This window comes from Lissotriton vulgaris, chromosome 9 (genome assembly GCF_964263255.1).
Source record: "Lissotriton vulgaris chromosome 9, aLisVul1.2, whole genome shotgun sequence".
NCBI lineage: Eukaryota > Metazoa > Chordata > Amphibia > Caudata > Salamandridae > Lissotriton > Lissotriton vulgaris.
This window is the reverse complement of record NC_141697.1, coordinates 131,772,055-131,792,587: the sequence shown is the minus strand read 5'-3', so window position 1 is coordinate 131,792,587 and position 20,533 is coordinate 131,772,055. Positions and strand designations below refer to the sequence as shown.

At 45.0% G+C, this 20,533-nt stretch overlaps 1 protein-coding gene across 1 annotated transcript in view; it reads left to right on the top strand.

The window, feature by feature from the left end:
• The window catches only part of SYNJ2BP (synaptojanin 2 binding protein), a 100,090-nt gene that overhangs the window by 24,957 nt on the left and 54,600 nt on the right, over positions 1 to 20,533 (top strand). The window contains exon 2 of the mRNA XM_086937192.1: positions 8,960 to 9,096. Coding sequence (XP_086793318.1) covers positions 8,960 to 9,096 — 137 coding nt within the window. The remainder of the gene's footprint in view (positions 1 to 8,959; positions 9,097 to 20,533) is intronic.

The window sequence follows — 20,533 nt, the reverse complement described above, 5'->3', positions numbered from 1 at the left end:
GTATGCTTGTCGAATATTATGCCGTGACGGTCTCTGAGGCATAAAGCCAGCCTGATCTTGGTGGACTAAACAAATAATAAGTGATTGGAGACCGTTGGCCAAGGCCTTAGCCAAGATCTATGTTTAGCAATGAGATAGGGCGATAGGAAGCGTGTTGGTCTGGGGGTCGGTACAGCTTGTGAAATACTACCACCTCAACATGCATCCAGTGTCCCAATGTAATAGAATATTTCTTAAAGAATTCACATGGGTACCGATTAGGGCCTGGAGTTTTCCTAGAGTTCAGGTCACCCAGAGCTAAGCCCAGCTCCTCTTCTGTAAGCGGAAGGTGCAGCTCCGCCCAAGCCCCATCGGAAAGGGACCCGGGCGGAAGGTCCCCCAAGAAGTGGTGTATCATATCTTCTGGCAAGGATTCCTTTGAGTTATAGAGCTCCGCATAATACTGAGCAAAACTCTTCGCAATTGCAGAGGGATCCCCCAGAATCCTCTCATTGAGTCCAGATATACTAGGAAGCACAAGGCACCCAGACACAAGCGATGTAGCAGTTTACTAGATTTGTCCCCCTACTGCGGAACGCCAGCCATGCCAGTCGAGCCTCGTCCATCAATAAATCCGCATGCATTTGTCTCGCTGCCAGCAGCTGTCGACTCACCAGGGCTCCTCCCTACTGTCCCTCTCAAAGTTGGGCCCTTGCCTTTTGGTGTAGAACTATCTTCTCCATGCCTGTAATCAAGTCCACTTCTGGAAGCAAAGACACAAATGTGAAGTGGAAACAACCCATCTAATGATCCCGTGATGGGTAGCAGAAACATTTACTGCATTTTTGGAATCCAAGTTGGTTCTGAAATGCCACTGGCAGTCCTTTACAACCCCCACCTACCGTCGTTTACAGCAGTGTGATTTAATTTGCCTTCTGGGAGGTCACCTAGTGACTTTAAAATCCTTCTTACAACCATTTGATCGTCACAATCCTGTTTGGATTAGGACAACCTAGTTGGAAAGGAACCTCCGCTATCCTACAACACTACTCACCACTTCTAATGAGTGGGCACAGACAATAGTGGCTTGTATCTTGCATGCAAGAAGTATGCATTGCACCGACTACTGCTTTCAAGTCTGGTTTCAAGACACTGTATTTACTCGCCAACTGTTTCATCCACAGATCACCTTACATATTTGTGACCCGTCCTTTTGGGCTTGTGGGGATACAGCTTTTCCGGATAGAGATTTTCCTCTTTGGCATTTGAATCCGTGGCCTATGATTTGTGAAATGTAGAATGCGTCTGCTAAGTGATTAGAAATTTGGAGGAAACGTTCCTTGTCAAACACATTCACTTTCGTTCTTTTATGTTTTTGGGTAGGCTTTCTACGAACTAGATGCTTGTAATTTGTATTAGCATTTCTCATTATAAAATAGAATTTTCTTCCATTATAAGAAATGCAGCTTACCTTTGTTTCATTAGAATTTGCAATATTTGACTTATTGGCTCAATGTATTTAAAATTCAGTGCGATTATTCAATTTTTTCGAAGATTTTGTTTTGAAACTTCAGCAGTTTGCTTTGGCTGGATTCCATGTTAGACAAATCATTGCTCTCTTATCGAAGTGAAGTTTTCACTGTCTTCAAGTTGCTGCTTCTTTGTCTTAAATTAGATTTCATATATACATGCACGCCTACCTACCCACCTACATAGATACACAGGTCAAGAGTGAAGTTATGTTTTTCGGTGGTAGATATGCTGCTTTATACTCTCATTAGATGAAGTGTTGTTATATGTGGTTTAATATTTGGAATATTTTTACACGGTGCATGCCTTTTCTCCATCAAAGGAAAATAATAGGTGAAATGGTTTTATACTACAGTTTTTTCTCGACCTGATTTCTACTTCTACTCTTCTCTCTCTTTGGCTCTGTGCAGAGTTGTGAATAATGGGAAAACAGATTTTAAATTTGGAGCAGTTTTGTATTGTATTGTATCTGTGCTTGTATAGCGCTGCTGCCATCCTGGCGCTTCAGGTATCAGAGCACTTGATCGACTTGATGGTAAGCAGAAAGATGGAGCGTATGGATCAGAGTTTTGGAACTAGCCAGATTTTCAGGCTATTTCTGAATTCAATTAATGAATCACTCTGTCTGATCCTTTGTGGCAGCTCGTTCCATAGATGTGCCCCTACCACGCTGAAGGCCCTCCCTCCCATCCGGGAGCGTTTACATTTTGTAGTTGCCAGTAGACCGGTGCCAGAGGACCGGAGCTGTCTCTGAGGAAGGTACCAGGAAAACCTTTCCTGTAATGGAATTGGGCCCATCACGTGTGAGGCTCTGAACACCTGACAGTGACTTGAAAAGAACCCTTTCCCTGATTTGGTAACCAATGAAGCTCTCTTAATGCAGAGGTGGAGGATGAGTTGCGTCGCAAATTCAGCACCAGTTTTGCCGCTGCAGACTGGACTCAATGCAGCCCTTGAAAGATGTACTGGGGAGCTCCTAAATACAAGGAGTTGCAATAGTCCAGTCTGCTCAACACTGTGCTGCTCACTACCAAAGAGCGCAAATCTTTTGGTAGGATCGGAAGTATCCGGCGTAGCAGACGCAACAAGCCAAAGCAGACACTAGCTGTCTTAGTTTCCTGCGACTCCATCTGGAGGTTCTTGTCTATTAGGACCCCCAGATTCTGCACCGTATTGACCGGAATCAGTGGCTCCTCCTCCTCCTGAGTAAGTCTAAACTCCAACGGAGAGTAAGTGGGCAGCCTCGCTAGAGAGCACCATTGAACTGCAAAGAGTTCCTCTGCAGCCAATCTGCGGTCTGGTGCATGCACTCTTAGATGTGGTCCAGAGAAACTGCCAAGGAGAATGCCAGCTGTGTATCGTCCGCATAGTTGACCAAGTCAACCCCGAACGATTTGATGATAGGAAAGAGCGGCTGCAGATATGCATTAAAAAGAATAGGGCTGATAGCGAAGCCCTGGGGCACCCCGTGGGTAACCGGTGACTTGCAGGAGGTAAATGGTGCCATGGTGACTGCCTGTTCTCTTTCGGTCAGGTAGGACCGTAGCCATTGCAAGGCCCTTCCCCCTCACCCATATCCTTTCCAATCTCTGTAAGAGGATTGGGTGGCTTACTGTGTCTGAACGCGGCCGACATATCGAGAAGCACCAACACTGCGCCATTCCCGTTGTCGGCCCGCATTCGTAAGTTGTCCATCATAATTAACAGAGCAGACTCCGTCCCGTGCCCCGGCTGAAACCCGAACTGATCTTTATCCAACAACTGATGTTCCTCCAAGAAGTCGGATAAGGATCTGCTTACAACCTTTTAATAGGAAATGGGAGCAGGGAGATTGGGCGAAAATTGACCTGGTTTGTTGGGTCCAAGGAGGGTTTTTTAATCAGTGGTGTCACCACCGCCTGCTTCCATTCCCCCGGAACGGTGCCTTCTTCCAGGGACCGGTTGCATATTTGTCTAAGCCAGGGTAAAGTCTTAAGGCCATAGTTTTTCCACATTTTCTGTGGCAGAGGGTCAGACAGAGACCCTGAGGATATGCTTTGCGCCACAACGTTGAAAGCGTGGTCAGAGAGAACCTGACAACTATCAAGGTTATGTAACTGACCCGGAGCCCCCCCCCCCCCATCTCTTGTGAAACAAGAATCTGGGTGTCGGTATTGTTCTCCACGAGTAAGCTAACAATCTTCCCCACTTTATCCAGGAAATGCGAGGCAATATTATCGCATAATTCCTGGGAGGCCACCACTTTGTTGCTCAGACATGTTGGGGCTGATAAATGTTATGTTATGTTATGTTATATGGGTATTTATTACGCGCACAATTACTCTTGAGTATCCTGGCGCGAAAACCACAAAAAGATCACATACAGAAGCACAGCATAATTTTTAGTAAGCTTGGTTGAAGAGGTGAGTTTTCAGAAGCTTTTTGAAGCAGCTAAGGTCTCTGGTGTCCCTGAGATTGAACGGGAGGGCATTCCAGAGGGTAGCTGCTTTGACTGAGAATGATTGGCCGCCCAATCTGGTGCGCCTAAAGCGCGGTGTTACCAGCAGGCGTTGGGAGGCAGACCTTAGGTGTCTGCTAGGCACGTGGAGCGTCACTCTTTCCCTAAGATAGACTGGGTCAGTATTGTGTAGTGCTCGATGAGTGAGAACCAGAGCAGGCACCCGTCAGTCTTTTTATCTGCTCTGAGCACCTCAAATCTTCATTGAACCAGATGCCCAGATTCTTGGCCGGGCCCCCCTCGGAGAGGGGACGGGGAAAATCGGGAGGCCAAATCAGCTCAGTAAATTGGTTAGGAAAGTGGCCATAGAGTATAATCTCCGATTTTCCCTCGTTGCATTTAAGCTTGGCCTGTGCCAACCAGGTGAATACGGCCGCCAAGCACCTTTGTGCTGCAGTCGTTTCTAATTGTGAGTTACCCCAGGTGAACAGGAGCTGGGTGTCGTCGGCATAAGACATTATTTTCGCACCCAGCTTCTCGGCCAGGTAGATCAGCGGGGTCATATAGATGTTAAAAAGAAGTGGGCTCAACGTGGAGCCCTGTGGGAACCCAGTCTGAACTAACCTGACCTAACTATCTTAAAAAGTTCTTTAGTTCCATTGGGGGCGTGTAAGATAGAGTTGGCATAAAAGTGGGCTGTACATTCTAGAATCCGTTGCTTATACACAGTGTGTGCTGACATCAGCTCTAGCCTGTCCCTCTCAGAATATCCCTTCCTCCATTTCCTTTCCGCCTTTTTATACAGCAGGCGTAGGTGTCTCAGTTCGTCATTCTACCATGGTGCTGAGATTTTATTTCTTAATCTGATTTTTTTTTTGGCGGGATTAATTGATCCAAAGCATCCACGATATATTCCTGGAAGATGTTATAATTCGCCTCGACCGTGGCGGAAGCACAGACGAGATTATCTGTAGGTGGGGTTAATATGGCATCCAACCTACTCAACTTCGCCCATTCCCTCCCAACCCGGTAGGCCACAGGCATCTTAGCCCTTCTGTTCTGGGAGAGTGATTTGGAAATGAACTAGATGATGGTCTGTCCAGTTTTGAGGCAAAAGCTCAGTACCTCCGTGTCCATGCCATTGGCAAAGAGGAGGTCCAGAGTATGGCCTCCTCGATGGGTCGGGAGTTTGACTAGTACTTGAAGGCTCAAGTTGGCACAGGTCTGCGCCAGTTCTCTCAGATGGGTACCCAGGGCAGCATTCTCCCACAAGTTAGTCACCAAGGATGATCGTTCTGGAGTGCGCAAGGGAGAGATTAGTAATGGTATCTAGAACAGATTGATACTGAGTGGCGCTCCCTAGGGGTCTATAGCAAACCAAACCAGTGATTTGGCTGCCTTTGGGTTCCTGCAGCGAGAATCCCATGAGCTCCATCCCAGTAATCTCATCCACCTTTATAGGGGCAAAATTCAACTCCTCTCTATAAATCACTTCGACCCCTCCTCCTCTGCCCTTTAACCGTGGGTTATGTATAATATTGAACCCCTTTGGGCAGGCAAGTTGTATTTCCTTCAGACTCCGCTCGAATCCAAGTTTCTGTTAGAAATAATACATCCAGATTCATGTCTTCAATCAGCATGGAGATTTCCGTTTGGTGCTTTACCAGCGACCAGCAATTAGTCAGCCCGCAGCTCAGCCTAGTATTCCTTGCCTTACTTGCTTCTTTCTTAGCGGAAAGCTCATAGGTAGTGTCAGTCTGCCCTCTTACCTAGTTCCATTAGCTGTTTCCTTGTGTACACATAGCGGTGTCCATTGCTACCCAAACGGGCAGCATAGCTGGCACTAGGCACATCCGGGGCGCAGACGGGCTTGCCTCAGGTGCGCCTTCGGCGCGCCCGCTGCGCGCTTGCATTGCCCAAGATTATATAGGCAGCAAGCGTGTCGCCCCCTGCCACTAGTGCGCTCCCCAAGATGGCGCCCACAAGTGGCAACTCCTCACCCAAGATGGTGCTAGTTGAAAATAAACAAGCGACAGATCCCGCTCTAGCAGCAGATGTATAAATTCCTTTTAAGTGCGGGTATGCGAGATTAAAAGCCAGTGATTATTTTAATGAGCCAAACAGTTTTAAAAACTCAGTCTAATAAAATAAAATATCGTGCTTTAGCGTTCCAAAGGTCCCCTTTCAATTTAACAGCAAGAGCGACCAGAGCGCTATCATGTCTATTAGAGCAGATTGGAAATTGGAAAATGAGGCATCCTGGCTCATTTCATTGCTCCAACTAACCTACATTCGGAGTAGCTGGTCATTGGTTTCTAGAGAATTATAGACATTTCTGCTTGAAGCTGCCTGCTACAGTGAATATCTGTGGAAAATTAAGTATTGACTCAATAGTCTAGAAATCCCTGGCCCTGTCTTTGTGTGCTAGATTCTGGTGGACACAGTAAGCTTTACTATGCAGGAGACTTGTTTCAAACTACACGTGCTAGATGCTCTACTTGATTTTGCTCTACATAACAAAAGAGCTAGACTTTGTTGGGGTGTAAGTAGATGGCCAAAGTGGCACTCACAGTATTATGGGTGAAAACTGTGCTCATGACAAGGATGTGACACAACTAACTGTTGATATCAGCTGATATATAGATGTGGGGGTACCCAGATTTTAGTTGTACCTTAGCGGAGAGACTGCTTCCTGTCTCTTGATGTATAGTCCTTCATGGAAGCTCCCTAGCTTCCCCATCACTGTAATGAGTGTAAGCAGTGTTCATTAACTGGCTTCACCCATGGTAAAGACAAATGTTTTTGTTTATTTTGGATTCACCAAAACTGTCAACAGACTAAGAAGAGCTCTTTGTGTCCACCTTTCCTGGGTCATGCCAGTTATAACAGTCAGCATGATGTGAGTTGTCTCAACAGTTGATTGTGGCCAGTGGCATGGCCTTTGCTATACAAAGTAGAGGTTTGGTTGTCCATCCTACCATCCTATGCCCTGTTCTTTCCAAGAAGCAAGAGTTCAGTAATGACTTCCGATTGGTTGTAGGGCTGCCAAGCTCAAATATACAAACCATGTAAATATTATGGATTGCCTGTTATTGCCTGTTATTCTCTAGGAAACAAGGTGCACCTTCCATGGCTGGCTGCGATTGAACTGCCCAACAGATACAATACGAATGCTCTTTGAAATCATTAATTCCTTCCAAATGTTTAGTGCAGGATTTAAATTTGAGTCGCCAGTTGCATGTGAAAACTAGAGGATACTTAGCCCTCCTCTTCAGGTCATTGGCCCACAACAGAACTAGAGACTATATACTCCCCTGGAAATCGAATCGCCTTGACACTAAGAGAGACTGAAAAACACAGATGTTGCCTTTTTGGCTAAATTTTCCTCAATCTTGCAAGATCTCTTATTCTGCAAATATTACTTCCTTTTTTGTGTATATGCAGCGTCCTGTCGTTGATAGTACCCTTCGTGTGGTTTGGAAATAGCTTTTCTATATGTTTAAAATGCACTACCTTTGTCTGTGTAGTCAACATTCATCATCAAAATACTTTTTTTTCGGAGTAAAACCCCCATAAAACACTCATAAAAAGTACAGTTCATTACAGCTTAAACTTAATATTCAAATACTATTGAAAACGGCTAAAACCAAGTATAGAAATAAAACAAAATATTTACAGAATAAACAGTCGCTTCATTAATGTCCAAGCTGAGAATAAAAATGTGCTCCTTCCAAAAATTACCATGTCTGCTATTGTCAAATCTAAGGATTCTTAAAGCTGCTTTATAACTTATAGTACCAGAATTTAGGCCTAGTGGCTGAAACCACTTGTATCTGAGACTACAGAAAACAAGACAAAAGAGCACCCCATGTTCGATAGTTTCAAGTCTGGGTTCAATAAAATCAGGTGTGAGCGACATTTGGAATAGGGGGCCATTTGGATAAAAAGGCTTGTATGAATAAGGTGCTGACCCTCAACGTAATTTAAAGACTCTTTGCTAAAGGGAGTTTAATCTCGTCAAGGTAAGGCTCAAAATGTTGAATAAGTCTGTGAGCAAAGAATTGATCTGTGAGGTTCTCGCTCTGTGCTGACTGGTCCACTGGTCTGGAATACGGCGTCAGAACTCCGCCCAGGCCTATTGCTAAGCCATTTCCACTCTGAACTGCAAAACTAGCAACTCCAGACTAATTTCGGCCTTGTTGAATATTATTATTGAGGTACTTCTGAAGTCCTATGGTACAGTCAGTACATGACCAACGTCTGACGCATCTTTTTTTCATACAGCGCTTTAGTGAGAAAAACCAAATTGGCAAAAAGTCATAGGTCTGACTTTAAGGGTTTAAGCGTTATCACAGTAATGCCAGGTGTATTGACTTTATAAGTGCTTGGTTTGTTTGTGCAGAATTCTTAATAGAAAAAGGTAGTGCTCTGATTCATTATAACTCATCGTCCTTGTTATGAGCTGCTAGTACACCTAGCCCCAGAAATCAAGTTGTCTCATACCACTTCTTTAGGAAGAATTTTGGATTTGACATAAGCACCAGTGAACACTGCTCTAGTGACCATGAGCAGCCCATTCAGGAGCCCTAAGCCTGCCGCTCTTGTAGCAGTGATGAGTGGGTGGCATGGTTAAAGGTGGTGGCAGTGTTGTTCAATTGTAGTAGCAATGTGGATGGGTATTTGGTGCCTGTAGGGACTGCCCAGCGTATGCGTGCTTAAATGGTGCTTATTTATTTTTTCGTTACGATAAAACACAATTTTTGAAGGCAAAGTATTTGTGGTTTTGGGACTTGAAATATCTTAAGGCCTAGCCTTAGCAAGAAAAAAGAAAGGATGCCCAGTTGTAGACTTCTAAACTTGCAGACATTAGCCACACCTAGTCACTAGAAGGACATGCTCTTAGAGACATATTTTCAACTTATTTTGTGTGTGTGAGTGTGTCTGTCTGATTTGGCTTGGTTAGAGCAAGTTTTATTTTTTGCTATCATGACTCACCCAATGTGTCTTTTCCAGGTCTGGGGTTTAACATCGTCGGCGGAACTAACCAGCAGTTCATTAACAACGACGATGGCATCTTTGTCAGCAGAATAAAAGAAGGTGGAGCAGCTGCTTTGGATGGGCGGCTCCAGGAGGGAGACCAAATTCTTATGGTGAGAAGAATTCGTGATGGTGGATTCCACCGCCACGCATTTAGAGATCCACTTTTCATCAGTGGAATCAAGTGTCACTGATGCAGTTACAGCTCCAAGAAACACTTAGCAATACACTGAAAGATTCTCTGTCCTCATTAGAAGCATTGTGATCGCATGTAACTTCATATGGAACAAGCATTTGCAATGCAATTGGTCTCGCATTAGGAAAGTTTGAGCTATTGGTATTGTAAATGACAATTTTTTTTATTTATGTGTTGATTTTGAAAATAGCGAAATTAATAGCTTTGTCATTTACAATGCCAATACTTTTAACTTCCGCAAATGTGACACTTATAGCCTTTGTAATGCAATGTGTTGTATTTACGTGACTTAGATGTATTAATATTACAAATAAAAATTGCTTTTAATTTTTTTAAATAATTAATACTTAAATAAAAGTTATTTTAATTTATAATGGCAATACCTTAAACTTTTGTAAAAAACTTTTGTGAAGATTATGTTCAGTGTATTTTATTGTGACGAAAATCCAAAACAGAAGTGAAATATTAGTACCCGCAGGAGGAAGCAGACACCGTGCCTGGCACAGTTCGTGGGGACGACCAAAACGAAAGGGCATCCCAGAGCCCTCTGCGTGATGCAAGAGGAGGAGGGGCAGTTGGAATCTGTCAGACAGGTTGACACTGGAAGCCTCCATGTTTGCATGATCATTTTCTCTCTCTCTCTCTTTGGATGCAGGCAATATGGATGGGCAAGGTGGCCATTTAAGAAGCACCTCATTTGAACTTTGTTTTATGGATACCCTTTTCATGACTTCAGTTTCGTATTAGTTGAAATGTTAGTTTCAGTCCTATGCCCTGTATATCTTTGCATTTAGCTGCTCATAAAAACACCAGTTTAGCTTTGCCTAGCACATAGAGTCCAGTGTCACAGATAGCCCTCCTAGATGCGATCCTCATTCCTCTTTTGCCTCCATGTGTTTTCCTTTGTCATGTCCCTAGTCCTTAATTCATTTTCCTTTCTACAGCCACTTTGCCCGAGGCCAAGTTTATTTTTTTCAAGAGAGCTCTTTGATGGACATCTCTTCGCGTGTATGCACTTACCCTCGTAAGATAGCACATCTGTCTTCTCAAACAAATTGGACTAACAATCACTCTGGTACAGTGACCGTGTTTAAGGCTGAAGGTCCTTGCATGGTACGAAAAACTACGATTTGCTGCCCTTAGTCAACATTTTTCCAGGCTGTCCTATGTTGCCCCTCGCTGTTATTGGCAGTCTGCAAGTCGATGAGAGTGCACTGGAGTTTTATAGGTACCACTAGCAAAGCACCAGCGTTTGCTGGCCAGGAAGTCGCTGAGAGAGTACGCCCACATATGATGGAGCGACAGCTGAACTGCCCCCTAGTACCAGGCTCTGGGGACACTTGTGACACTTGATAGTCTTGCAAGGGGGGCACTCCTTTTTACCTGTACCTCCTGGTGACAGAGTTCACCAATTCTTTACATATAAAATCTATTCACTCCCCACTAACTGGGCCCTTCACTTTCCTCTACATAGATGTACTGCATAATGTGTCTGGAGGTCAGAACCTGTATGTATGGTGCCCTTTGCAAGGACATACTACATGCATAACACAGGGCAGATGCATCTTACTATAGGCTACACATCTACACTGTATCTGGCAAAATGTTACAAATAAGGTTCAACAGATACTCTGCGTTTTACTCTTTTCGAACTCCGGCACACCCTCAGAGGTCAGGATTCTGCTTGAAGACCATTTCCGACCTTATTTCAGCAATGTGTTCTGGCACAGGAGTTCCATGTCCAAAGAGCGAAAATGCAGTCATTCAGGAATAACCAGCTGCTTTCATCTGAAAATAACTAGATATTAGCCTCCTTGACAAAATCATGGGGTGAGCCATGTAAGGTAGCTTGACCCCTGTTGGTTACCTGCCAAACCTGACCTTTAATGTTACTGTTACATTGACGTTATACTACTAGTGTGGACTGCAAATGTGCATTGCCTAACAAGCCACAAAATGGGCTACGTGACTACCATTAAAAGTCTGCATTCTGGCAAAAACAGCATGCCACAGAAAGATACAATCTCAAAATCCTGTTTCATTTATCTGCAACAGCCATCAATGCGGTGTGCGCGCAGAATGCTCGATGGCTTTTTCTAGGTTGATGAAACCGATGTGACGCTCAGAAAAAAAGAACCAGTCGCGTGCACAGCTCCTGTTTTGTGTTGATCGCGAGAGTGCCGCCGCGCTGCCCGCGGCGACCCGGAAGCTCTTGGCCGGCCGGCCAATCTGCTCGCGGCCGACCGGAAGTCCCGCCTCCCGAGGTCCGCGAGCTGCCGGCGCATGGAGCGCCTTGCCGTCCGGTGTAGCCCGGGTCCCCAGGAGGGTGCCAGGGAGAAGGAGGAGTGTGGCGCCTGTTGCGGGGCTCCTCTGACCTGAGGGAGCCCCGATTGAGAAGAGGAGACGCGCCGTGAGGAGCCCCGCCGAAAGAGCGCAGTCGGTGAGTGGGGCCCAGGGCTGATGCGAAGTCGGTGCGTGCCTGTGTAAATGCCTGTGGCGGAGGGGAGGGGGGGAGAGGGAGTGTGTGCGCGCGTGTGCGCGAGGGAATGTGTGTGCGCATGCGTGACTGTGAGAATGCGAGGCAGGGGATAGTGTGCCTGTATGTGTGCCGTGTGCCTGCGTGTGCATGCGCGCGCCTGTGTGTGTGCGTGCGTGCATGCAGAGGGGTGGGGGCTGCCTGTGTCTGTGTGAGAGCCAGGGCTTTGCACCGCGCATGCGCAGCTATCAGACGCGTGCTCCCGAGGTGAAATCTGACAATGGGAAAGCGCGCGTCTGATTGCTGTCCACTCTCCTAAATACCGGCAGCATAAGTTGTCGAGCTGATGCATTCATGCTTCGCATGAATGCCACATCAGCTCGACCTAAAAAGGAAATAGACTCTGGAAAGGTTACACTGTGTGCTAAAGCGGTAGTCTTCATTTGGGGGTCTGCTCCACAATGAGTCTTGAGTCTTCGTTTTTTGACAAATCTTTGTTCATTATTCTTTATAAAGAATTTAATACAGAAATGCAAAAAATGGGAAATATGTTGACAGGGTGGATTCACCAGAGAAGACAAATGTACTGTCAATAAACATTGGCTCGCCTAAAATTTACAGCAAAAGTAAGTTTTTTTCGCCAACAGCTGTCTAAATCGCCGGGCCCTATTTAAACATTCTGTAGAAGATCGGCTATAGTTTTTTTTTAATGCTGGCTTCCTCCTTGTGAATATTTTTGTTTAGTTTAAAATGTTGCACCTTGTTGCAGTTGTCATTGCTGTAATCTCTGTAACGTGGTGTAAAATCAATTTTTAAATTTTTTTATATGAATGAAGTTACCCTCCACTGTAGCATTTGATGGGATGGTAATGGCACTCTTCTATCCGAACTTTGTTATATAAATGGAAGGAAGCAGAGCCTGTCATGGCACTCCTACTGGAACCCTGGTGCATAATGAGGGACAAGGAAATATTTATATTTATTTAATATTTATGGATTTCTGCTTACTTTGGCTCTGCCACCGTAGAACTCTTTGGAGGAGGGGTGTATAATATATTGCATCATGTGGTTTACCAAGACTCTTGTGTGGTCATTGCACAAAATCTGGAACTTGCATGTTTCTTGGAGAAGTAAGCAGCTAGAGAAATCTTGAAAATGGAGCTTGGAAAGTCAGGTGCCGATCTTATATGTTCACTGTCATGTGCTTGGTGTCTGCAAAGGAACCCTGAAATCATCTTGGAGATTGAAATTGATTTGTACACTATCGGTGCTGGAGTCTACAATGGTAAAGTCTGCTGTTAGGCACTTGACCGGCACATCGGCAGTAGAAGTAAGCAGCATCGGAGACCATGGTTTGGGGTTGTTATCTAGGTTGATGTGGTCATGTCACAGGCTGAGCAGAAATGTGCTTTCTGACCTATCTTGTGCTTCATGAAGGTCTTCTTAAGGAAGGAGGGACAGTGTACCAGAGGGTCACTCCTTGGATGTCGAGAGTACTGCTACCAGATCTTTTGAGCCTACACAGGCTGTGAGTTACCTGTGTGAACTAAGCAAAGGGTCTTGAATTCTGATCTTTCTATGATTGATAGCTAGTGGTTCATCTTGAGAGCTGTCCTGGTGCCGTCAGAATGACTCTGTGCATTTTCTTCAAAGGAGCCAGTTGCCAGGTTGCTGCAATAGTCCCCTTTAGAAATCCCTACTATGAAAATCAGTGCAAATATTTCATTGGATAAATAGAATTAATTTGTTTGTCGTAGTCTCAAGTGACTGCTTTACTTGAGTGGTGAAAGAGAGCAGAGAATTGTTCACCAGGCCATTTAGCAGAACCTTTCTTGTGTAGCTGTTGAGACGGAGACATTTTTTGGATTTACTAAACTGAGTTTCCTTCATACCAATTTCCACCTGATGATCTCCTTCCAGTTTGAGGTAGATCTGTGTGTTGTCCGCATATACACAGTACACAATAGCTGTTATCATGGCTGCCCACTGTTTGACTAGTGATACAATGTAAACTTTGAGGAAACCTGGCGAGAAGGCCATGACACATGGGATATAGGAACCCTGTTTAGCTTGGTGGCTGTGGTTTTCAATACCTTGGTTCACATTCCACTCATTCCAATGTGCGATTCTTGGCAGTGGATCCAGACTTTGGTGTGAAAGTTGTCAAAGGCTAGAGCAAAATCCAGTAGCATCAGGCCATCGATTGCTTGTCCTTTGTTCTGGATGGTGTGTGGTTGTTGCTTGATGTTCAATAGAGTCGTCAATATGGTCCATTGGGTGGGGGAAGAAGCCTGATTGAGTCTCGTCAGTCCGTGACATGCTGGGGGTGGGTCTGTTACTCAGAATCTCAGAGTCTTCAGTTTGTTTTTCACGCAAGTAGAAATTTTAGTTTGTTGAGGATTTCCTTGGGAGGCAGCAATTTGTTAATGATGTTGGTGATGTTTGGCACAAACGTACAAGACCAGGTTAAGGAACTTTGTGTTGTATTTGTCACCAGGCGAGGCATGTTTCTCGAACTATCACAGGATCATTTTGATAACTGACTCTTGTGCAGGAGAAAACTCTTAGTGGATTTAAATTACTGTGTGTGCAGGTGCAGTGCTTGCTATAAGGCTATATTATTTGTTCTAAAAGAATAGAGTTGTTTCAGAGGTCTTTGGATGCAGTTGCCATTGATGGAAAGGTATTGTAGACCTAGAACTCTTCTTTGGTGGTGTTCTCAGCTACGCTGGTCTCAGACTGAAAATGGTTTTCCTTTGCTGTGTGCTGCTAATTAGCAGCTGGAGTGCATTCTAGACCAGTCATTGTGACCTGTTCTAGTATGCTTGAATTCTATGCACTTATGTTTAGTTTTCATCATTGAACCTGCTATTGTTATTTTATCTGGGTTTGAAGATTTTGATGATTGGGAAACTGGTGGAGAAAGTGAGACTTCTTTCCAGGTTTTCTTTAGTGGTAGCAGTAATAGGAAGTTTGTGAAAGTGTCTTGTTATAGAGTCTTAAAATTCTTCAGGGGTGAAGCCTGCATCCAAACTGGCTTGGGACTAGTTTTGCAGTTAAAGCTCTATTGAATGAATGTTTATATGACATTAGTTTGTCTATAGTGATCCGCCAATAGAAGGTGCTATCTTGGAGGAAGACAGCATCAGTGTCTTTTCGGTCCCGGACGAGGCTATGCTTATAGCAGTAGCGAGGGGGGGTCAAATCTGGCTCCCCCAGGGATCCAGACCCTGCCAAGATTCTGAGTGGTGGCATGGAGGTACTAGCACCTTATGTTAAGCATCTCTTAGCCCTGTCATTGGAATCTGGCAAGGTGTCGAATACATGGAAGCAGGCTGTTGTACTCCCACTTAAGAAAAAGCCACAAAACAGTATAACTCAACTAAATAACCTACGCCCGATTTCCTTCCTCCCCTATTTCTCTAAAATAGCCGAAAAGCTGGCTAATCAACAATTGACTGCTCACATCGAGACTCACAGGCTCTACCATCCTACCCAGGCTGGCTATCGTGCCTATCACTCCACCGAATCTGCCCTTCTCTTTTCCACAGAGGCCCTGAGGAAACATGTAGATGAGGGTCAGACAGCAGCGCTGATTCTTCTTGATCTCAGCGCTGCGTTCGACACTGTAGCTCATCATACTCTGCTACAGTGTCTGAGGAAAAGTGGAGTGACTGGGAGAGCCTGGTCATGGCTGGAATCTTTCCTCCATGACCGCAGCTTCTATGTGGAACAGGGTGCTTATAGGTCAGAGGTTCTGGACCTAAAGCAGGGTGTCCCCCAGGGTTCCAGCCTTCGCCCTGCCCTCTTTAATTTGTACGTAGCTCCGGTGGCTACTATTACTGAGCAGTATGGGATAGAGGTAGTAACCTATGCCGATGATACTCAGCTGGTTGTGGCTTTGTCGCAGCCAGCTGTATGAGACAGAATTTAAATGGGATATCTGGGGGCACATTAACGTGGTTTGCCGCTCGTCATTCTCAAGTGGCCCAAGCTGCTCCTGCCATTTTTCATGGGGACGATGAAGTGGTATCGGTTGATTATTACATAGTTTTTGGTAATCAACAAGCAAACCGTTTAGAGAGGGTCCAAGGGATATTTAATTTAAAGACCCCTACCTGATTATTATCCCCAGCGACTTACATATGATAACACAAAAAACAGGGGGGTCTACCAGCTTAGTTATGTGGCTGCACTGTCAATCCGAGTTAACAGAATCTCGGGGTGGATAAGTCACATCAAGACAACTTATTTCAAAACAAGGTGAACACTATATGTATAGGGAAAACCAACACGGTACAGATCATTCATACATGGTTGACAAATCCAATACAATTAGCAAAGGGTTACCATCAAATTGACTCAATGATCAGTCCTATCATATGACCAAACCCTGGTGCAAATCAGGCTAGTCCCCTGATCATTGGGACTTCAAGCGCCGCACCATTGGTTGCTGGTCAAGGATTTGGTCCACCCATACAAACATACCAACAATGATGGCTGATCTTTGATGGTAAAGTGAGAAACCGTGCAACAGAAAAAATAGTGACTTTAAAATAGGATGGAGTGTCCTCCTATTTCTAACTTTATTCTACGGACGAACCACACCTCCTAATTAAAAACATAGAACAGTGCAAAAAAAGGGACAGTCAACAAATATCTGTCTAATAACGGGCCAACATGTTTCTGCCTAGCGGGTATTTTATCCCATGGCATTCGTCAGGGCCTCAGTTCTTACAATAGTTGCACTAAGTAGTGATGAAACAAAAGAAACACCACCACCACCAAAGTGAAAAAGTAGGATGTAAAAGGGTTGAGTATAATACAACCTGTACCAACCAATGACATTAACCCTCCATGTCAGATAGGAAATACGAATTCTATGGAGGAAAATGCATAGTCATTATAAACTTGCTATGTCAATCACCTATACAATGTGTTTCACCAATATTTTCTTTGAAACTGTTTTTGGTGAAACACATTGTATAGGTGATTAACCAAGTAAGTTTATAATGACTATGCATGTTCCTCCATAGAATTCGTATTTCCTATCTGACATAGAGGGTTAATGTCATTGGTTGGTACAGGTTGTATCATACTCAACCAACCCTTCTACTTCTACCCATCCTACTTTTTCACTTTGGTGGTGGTGGTGTTTCTTTTCTTTCATCACTACTTAGTGCAACTATTGTAAGAACAGAGGCCCTGACGAATGCCATGGGATAAAATACCCGCTAGGCAGAAACATGTTGGTCCGTTATTAGACAGATATTTGTTGACTGTCCCTTTTTTTGCACTGTTCTATGTTTTTAACGAGGAGGTGTGGTTCGTCCGTAGAATAAAGTTAGAAATAGGAGGACACTCCATCTTATTTTAAAGTCACTATTTTTTCTGTTGCACGGTTTCTCACTTTACCATCAAAGATCAGCCATCATTGTTGCTCTGTTTGTATGGGTGGACCCAATCCTTGACCAGCAACCAATGGTGCGGCGCGTGAAGTCCCAATGATCAGGGGACTAGCCTGATTTGCACCGGGGTTTGGCCATATGATAGGACTGATCATTGAGTCAATTTGATGGTAACCCTTTGCTAATTGTATTGGATTTGTCAACCATGTATGAATGATCTGTACCGTGTTGGTCTTTCCTATACATATAGTGTTCACCTTGTTTTGAAATAAGCTGTCTTGATGTCACTTATCCACCCCGAGATTCTGTTAATTCGGATTGACAGTGCAGCCACATAACTAAGCTGGTAGACCCCCCTGTTTTTTGTTTTTTGTGTTATACATAGTTTTTGGTAAGTCATTGAGATGGCTTTTTTACTCATAGGTTCAGATAGTAGCCGGTCTTCTAACAGGAATGCCTCCGGCACCTCACCCTGCATAGGGATGTTTGTTATAAGGGCATGACTGATTTGTGTATATCTAAACAATTCCCATGAGTTCCGGTCGTATTCTTTTTGTAAGTCGAGAAAGGGAGAATTTCCCCCATTTTCCATAGCTCACCTACAGTGGAGATGCCAATGGCATCCTATTCGTCAAATCCTGGCTGTGAGGCCAGTGTGCCCAGACGTTGGGCTGACCACAGTGGCGTAACTGGGTTATTGTTCCTTGCCATCTAAGTGCTTTGTTTGCCTGGTGCCAGACGTCAATGGTAAGGGCGGTGGGGCCAGTGTATCGTGCTTCTTAAGTGTTTTGAGTTTAGGGCCCATCGTATCCTTACTTCCCCCATTTGAAATCTATCCATGTTATATGCAGGTTTTGTCTGGGAATGGAACACCAGTGATTGATAACCACCAGTTGGGGCGCTCAGAATTAGTTTTAGGTTGGGAAGTGCTATCCCACCATCATACCAACTCCTGTTTAATTTATGTGTGGCCGTACGTTCTGTAATCTATGTGGGGGAGTCAGGAGATTTTTAGAATAGATCTGAGTCTGGGGTTAAATATACCCTAAGATATCGGAAACCCTGAACTGCAGTTGCGGCTGCACAGTCTAGTGTCAACTTAGGGTTCGGTCCACGGAGTGTGTAAATTACTGACTTGGACCAGTGACGCGAGCTATAGCAGTATGTCGTCAGCATATAGGGATATTCTATCCTCTTGTCCCACAGCCCATTTTAGTCCTCTAAGTAATCTGTCACCTCTGACCCAGGTTGTGAGTGGCTCAAGCATCAGGGAAAATAGGAGTGGTCACAGGGGTCATCCATGTCTTGTACCCCGCTTCCGCAGGAACGTCCGGGATGTGTGGTTGTTTACTCTAACTTGGCCTTTAAGGTCTGTATAGAGGAGCTTAACCCACCCAAGAAATTTCAGCCCAAAGCCAATTCTGTGCAGGACCTTGAAGAGGTGTGGCCATTCGTTTGCATCAAATGCCATTTTGGCATCTAATCAGAGTATTATTGCATCTTCCAATATTGTGTTTTTCCTACCCAAGACGTTATGTAAATGACTAATATTTAAGGCCGATATGATGCGATAGGACATGCTGTGATTTTAAGGAATTCAGTTAGGAGACCGTTGGGTCAATCAATTAATCAATCAGTCACGTAATTTGTAGAGCGCACTACTTAACTGTGAGGGTCTCAAAATTGCTGGGGAAGAAAAAAGGTAAGAGAAGGGGGGGGGGCGCTACTGGTCAAACAGTCAGGTCTTGAGTAGCCTTCTGAAGGTCAGCAGGTCTTGGGTCTGTTGTAGGTTGAGTGGAAGGATGTTCCATGTCTTGGCGGCGAGGTGGGAGAAGGATCTGCCGCCTGCAGTGGTTCTTCGGATGTGGGTGTAGGTGGCAAGGGGGAGGTCGGCGGAGTGGAGCTGGTGGTTGGGGACGTAGAAGAAGAGCCGTCTGTTGAGGTAGGCTGGGCCGGTCTTGTGGAGTGCCTTGTGTGTGTGGATGAGGAGTTTAAAGGAGATTCTCCTGTGGACGGGGAGCCAGTGCAGGTTTCTCAGTTGGAGGGTGATGTGACTGTGGCGTGGTACATAGAGGATCAGGCGTGCTGAGGTGTTTTGAATGCGTTGCAGTCGCTTGATGAGCTTGGCCTGGGCTCCCGCATAGAGGGCATTTCAATAGTCGAGTCTGCTACTGATGAGGGCCTGGGTGACTTCTTGTATCTGTCGGGATCCACCTGTAGATCATGCAGAGGGTGTTGAAGCAGGAGGAGGAGACTGTGTTGACTTGCTTGGCCATGGAGAGCGTTGAGTCGAGGATGACTCCCAGGTTGCGTTTGTGGTCGGTGGGTGTCAGGGCTGTCAGTGTTGTAGACCACCAGGAGTCATCCCAGGCTGAAGGGTTGATGCTGAGGATGAGGACCTCCATCCCATTGACTTCCCAGATTGTATACTGCAGATTGCTGAGATCTTCAACAGTGGGGTCTCCTTCAAGCAAGTCTCGATCTTCGGGGGACAAGGTCATTAAGGGAATGTCGGCGAGCAGTTTCCGTGAGTCTTCTGATGTTGTGTCAACAGCTGGAGCATACAGTCTCTCGAAGTGATCGGCAAATGCCTCTGCAATCTCTTGTGGGTCTTTAATAATGTCAGTACCATTTGTAGCAGGGGAAACCAGCGCGCCACTTACTCCTGTTTTTTGAGCCAAGCTGGAAGTTTGCTGGCTCTGTCTCCTAGGTCTTATAGTTTGTGTTGGACTGCCGTTGGGTATCTGTGTATTCCTCCTCACTTTTTTGGTGCTCGTGTTCATGCTGTTCGATCTTTCCCCTATGCTCTCTGTTGTAACCCACCATAATTGGTAGTGCTTAGCCTTTTATCACTGTTTTGAAGACTTCCCATAGCATTTGTGCTGACTACCGAGCCTGTGTTTTCTTTGAAATAGTGGTCTGCATGCTGTGTCAGGTTTTCTTTTATACTCCGGATTTTAAGGAGCCATGGGTTTCGTGCTACGGTAGGTCTGTGTCGATGGTTGTCAACGGTGAAAGTAGCCAAGAGAGGTGAGTTACCTGATACGCCAAGTGTTAAGGTATAATTGCCTATATCTGCTGTGTGTGTCAGAATGTAGTCTATATGTGAGAGGCTTTTGTGTGCGTTAGAGAAGAAAGTGAATTGAGATGAATATGGGTGAAAGTGGCACCAAATGTCAATCAGGGCCATTGCGCTGAGAAATTCTGGTGTGCACGATGGCTGTCGATCAATACCGTCATCTAAGGTCATGTTCAGGTCTCCGCCTAGGACTAGGGATCTGCGCGGCAGATCCAAAATGATTTTACTAAGGTCTGCAAGGGCTAATTTATGGAGTGAGGGGGGGGGAGCATATACTGATATGACATTGATTGGCTGCCCTTCCCAGATATCGAATCTGCCATGTGGTTCGGCCCATATTCGTTGTGGAGTTAGTGCAAGGGTTCTTGCAGATTAATATGCCAGTTCCTCT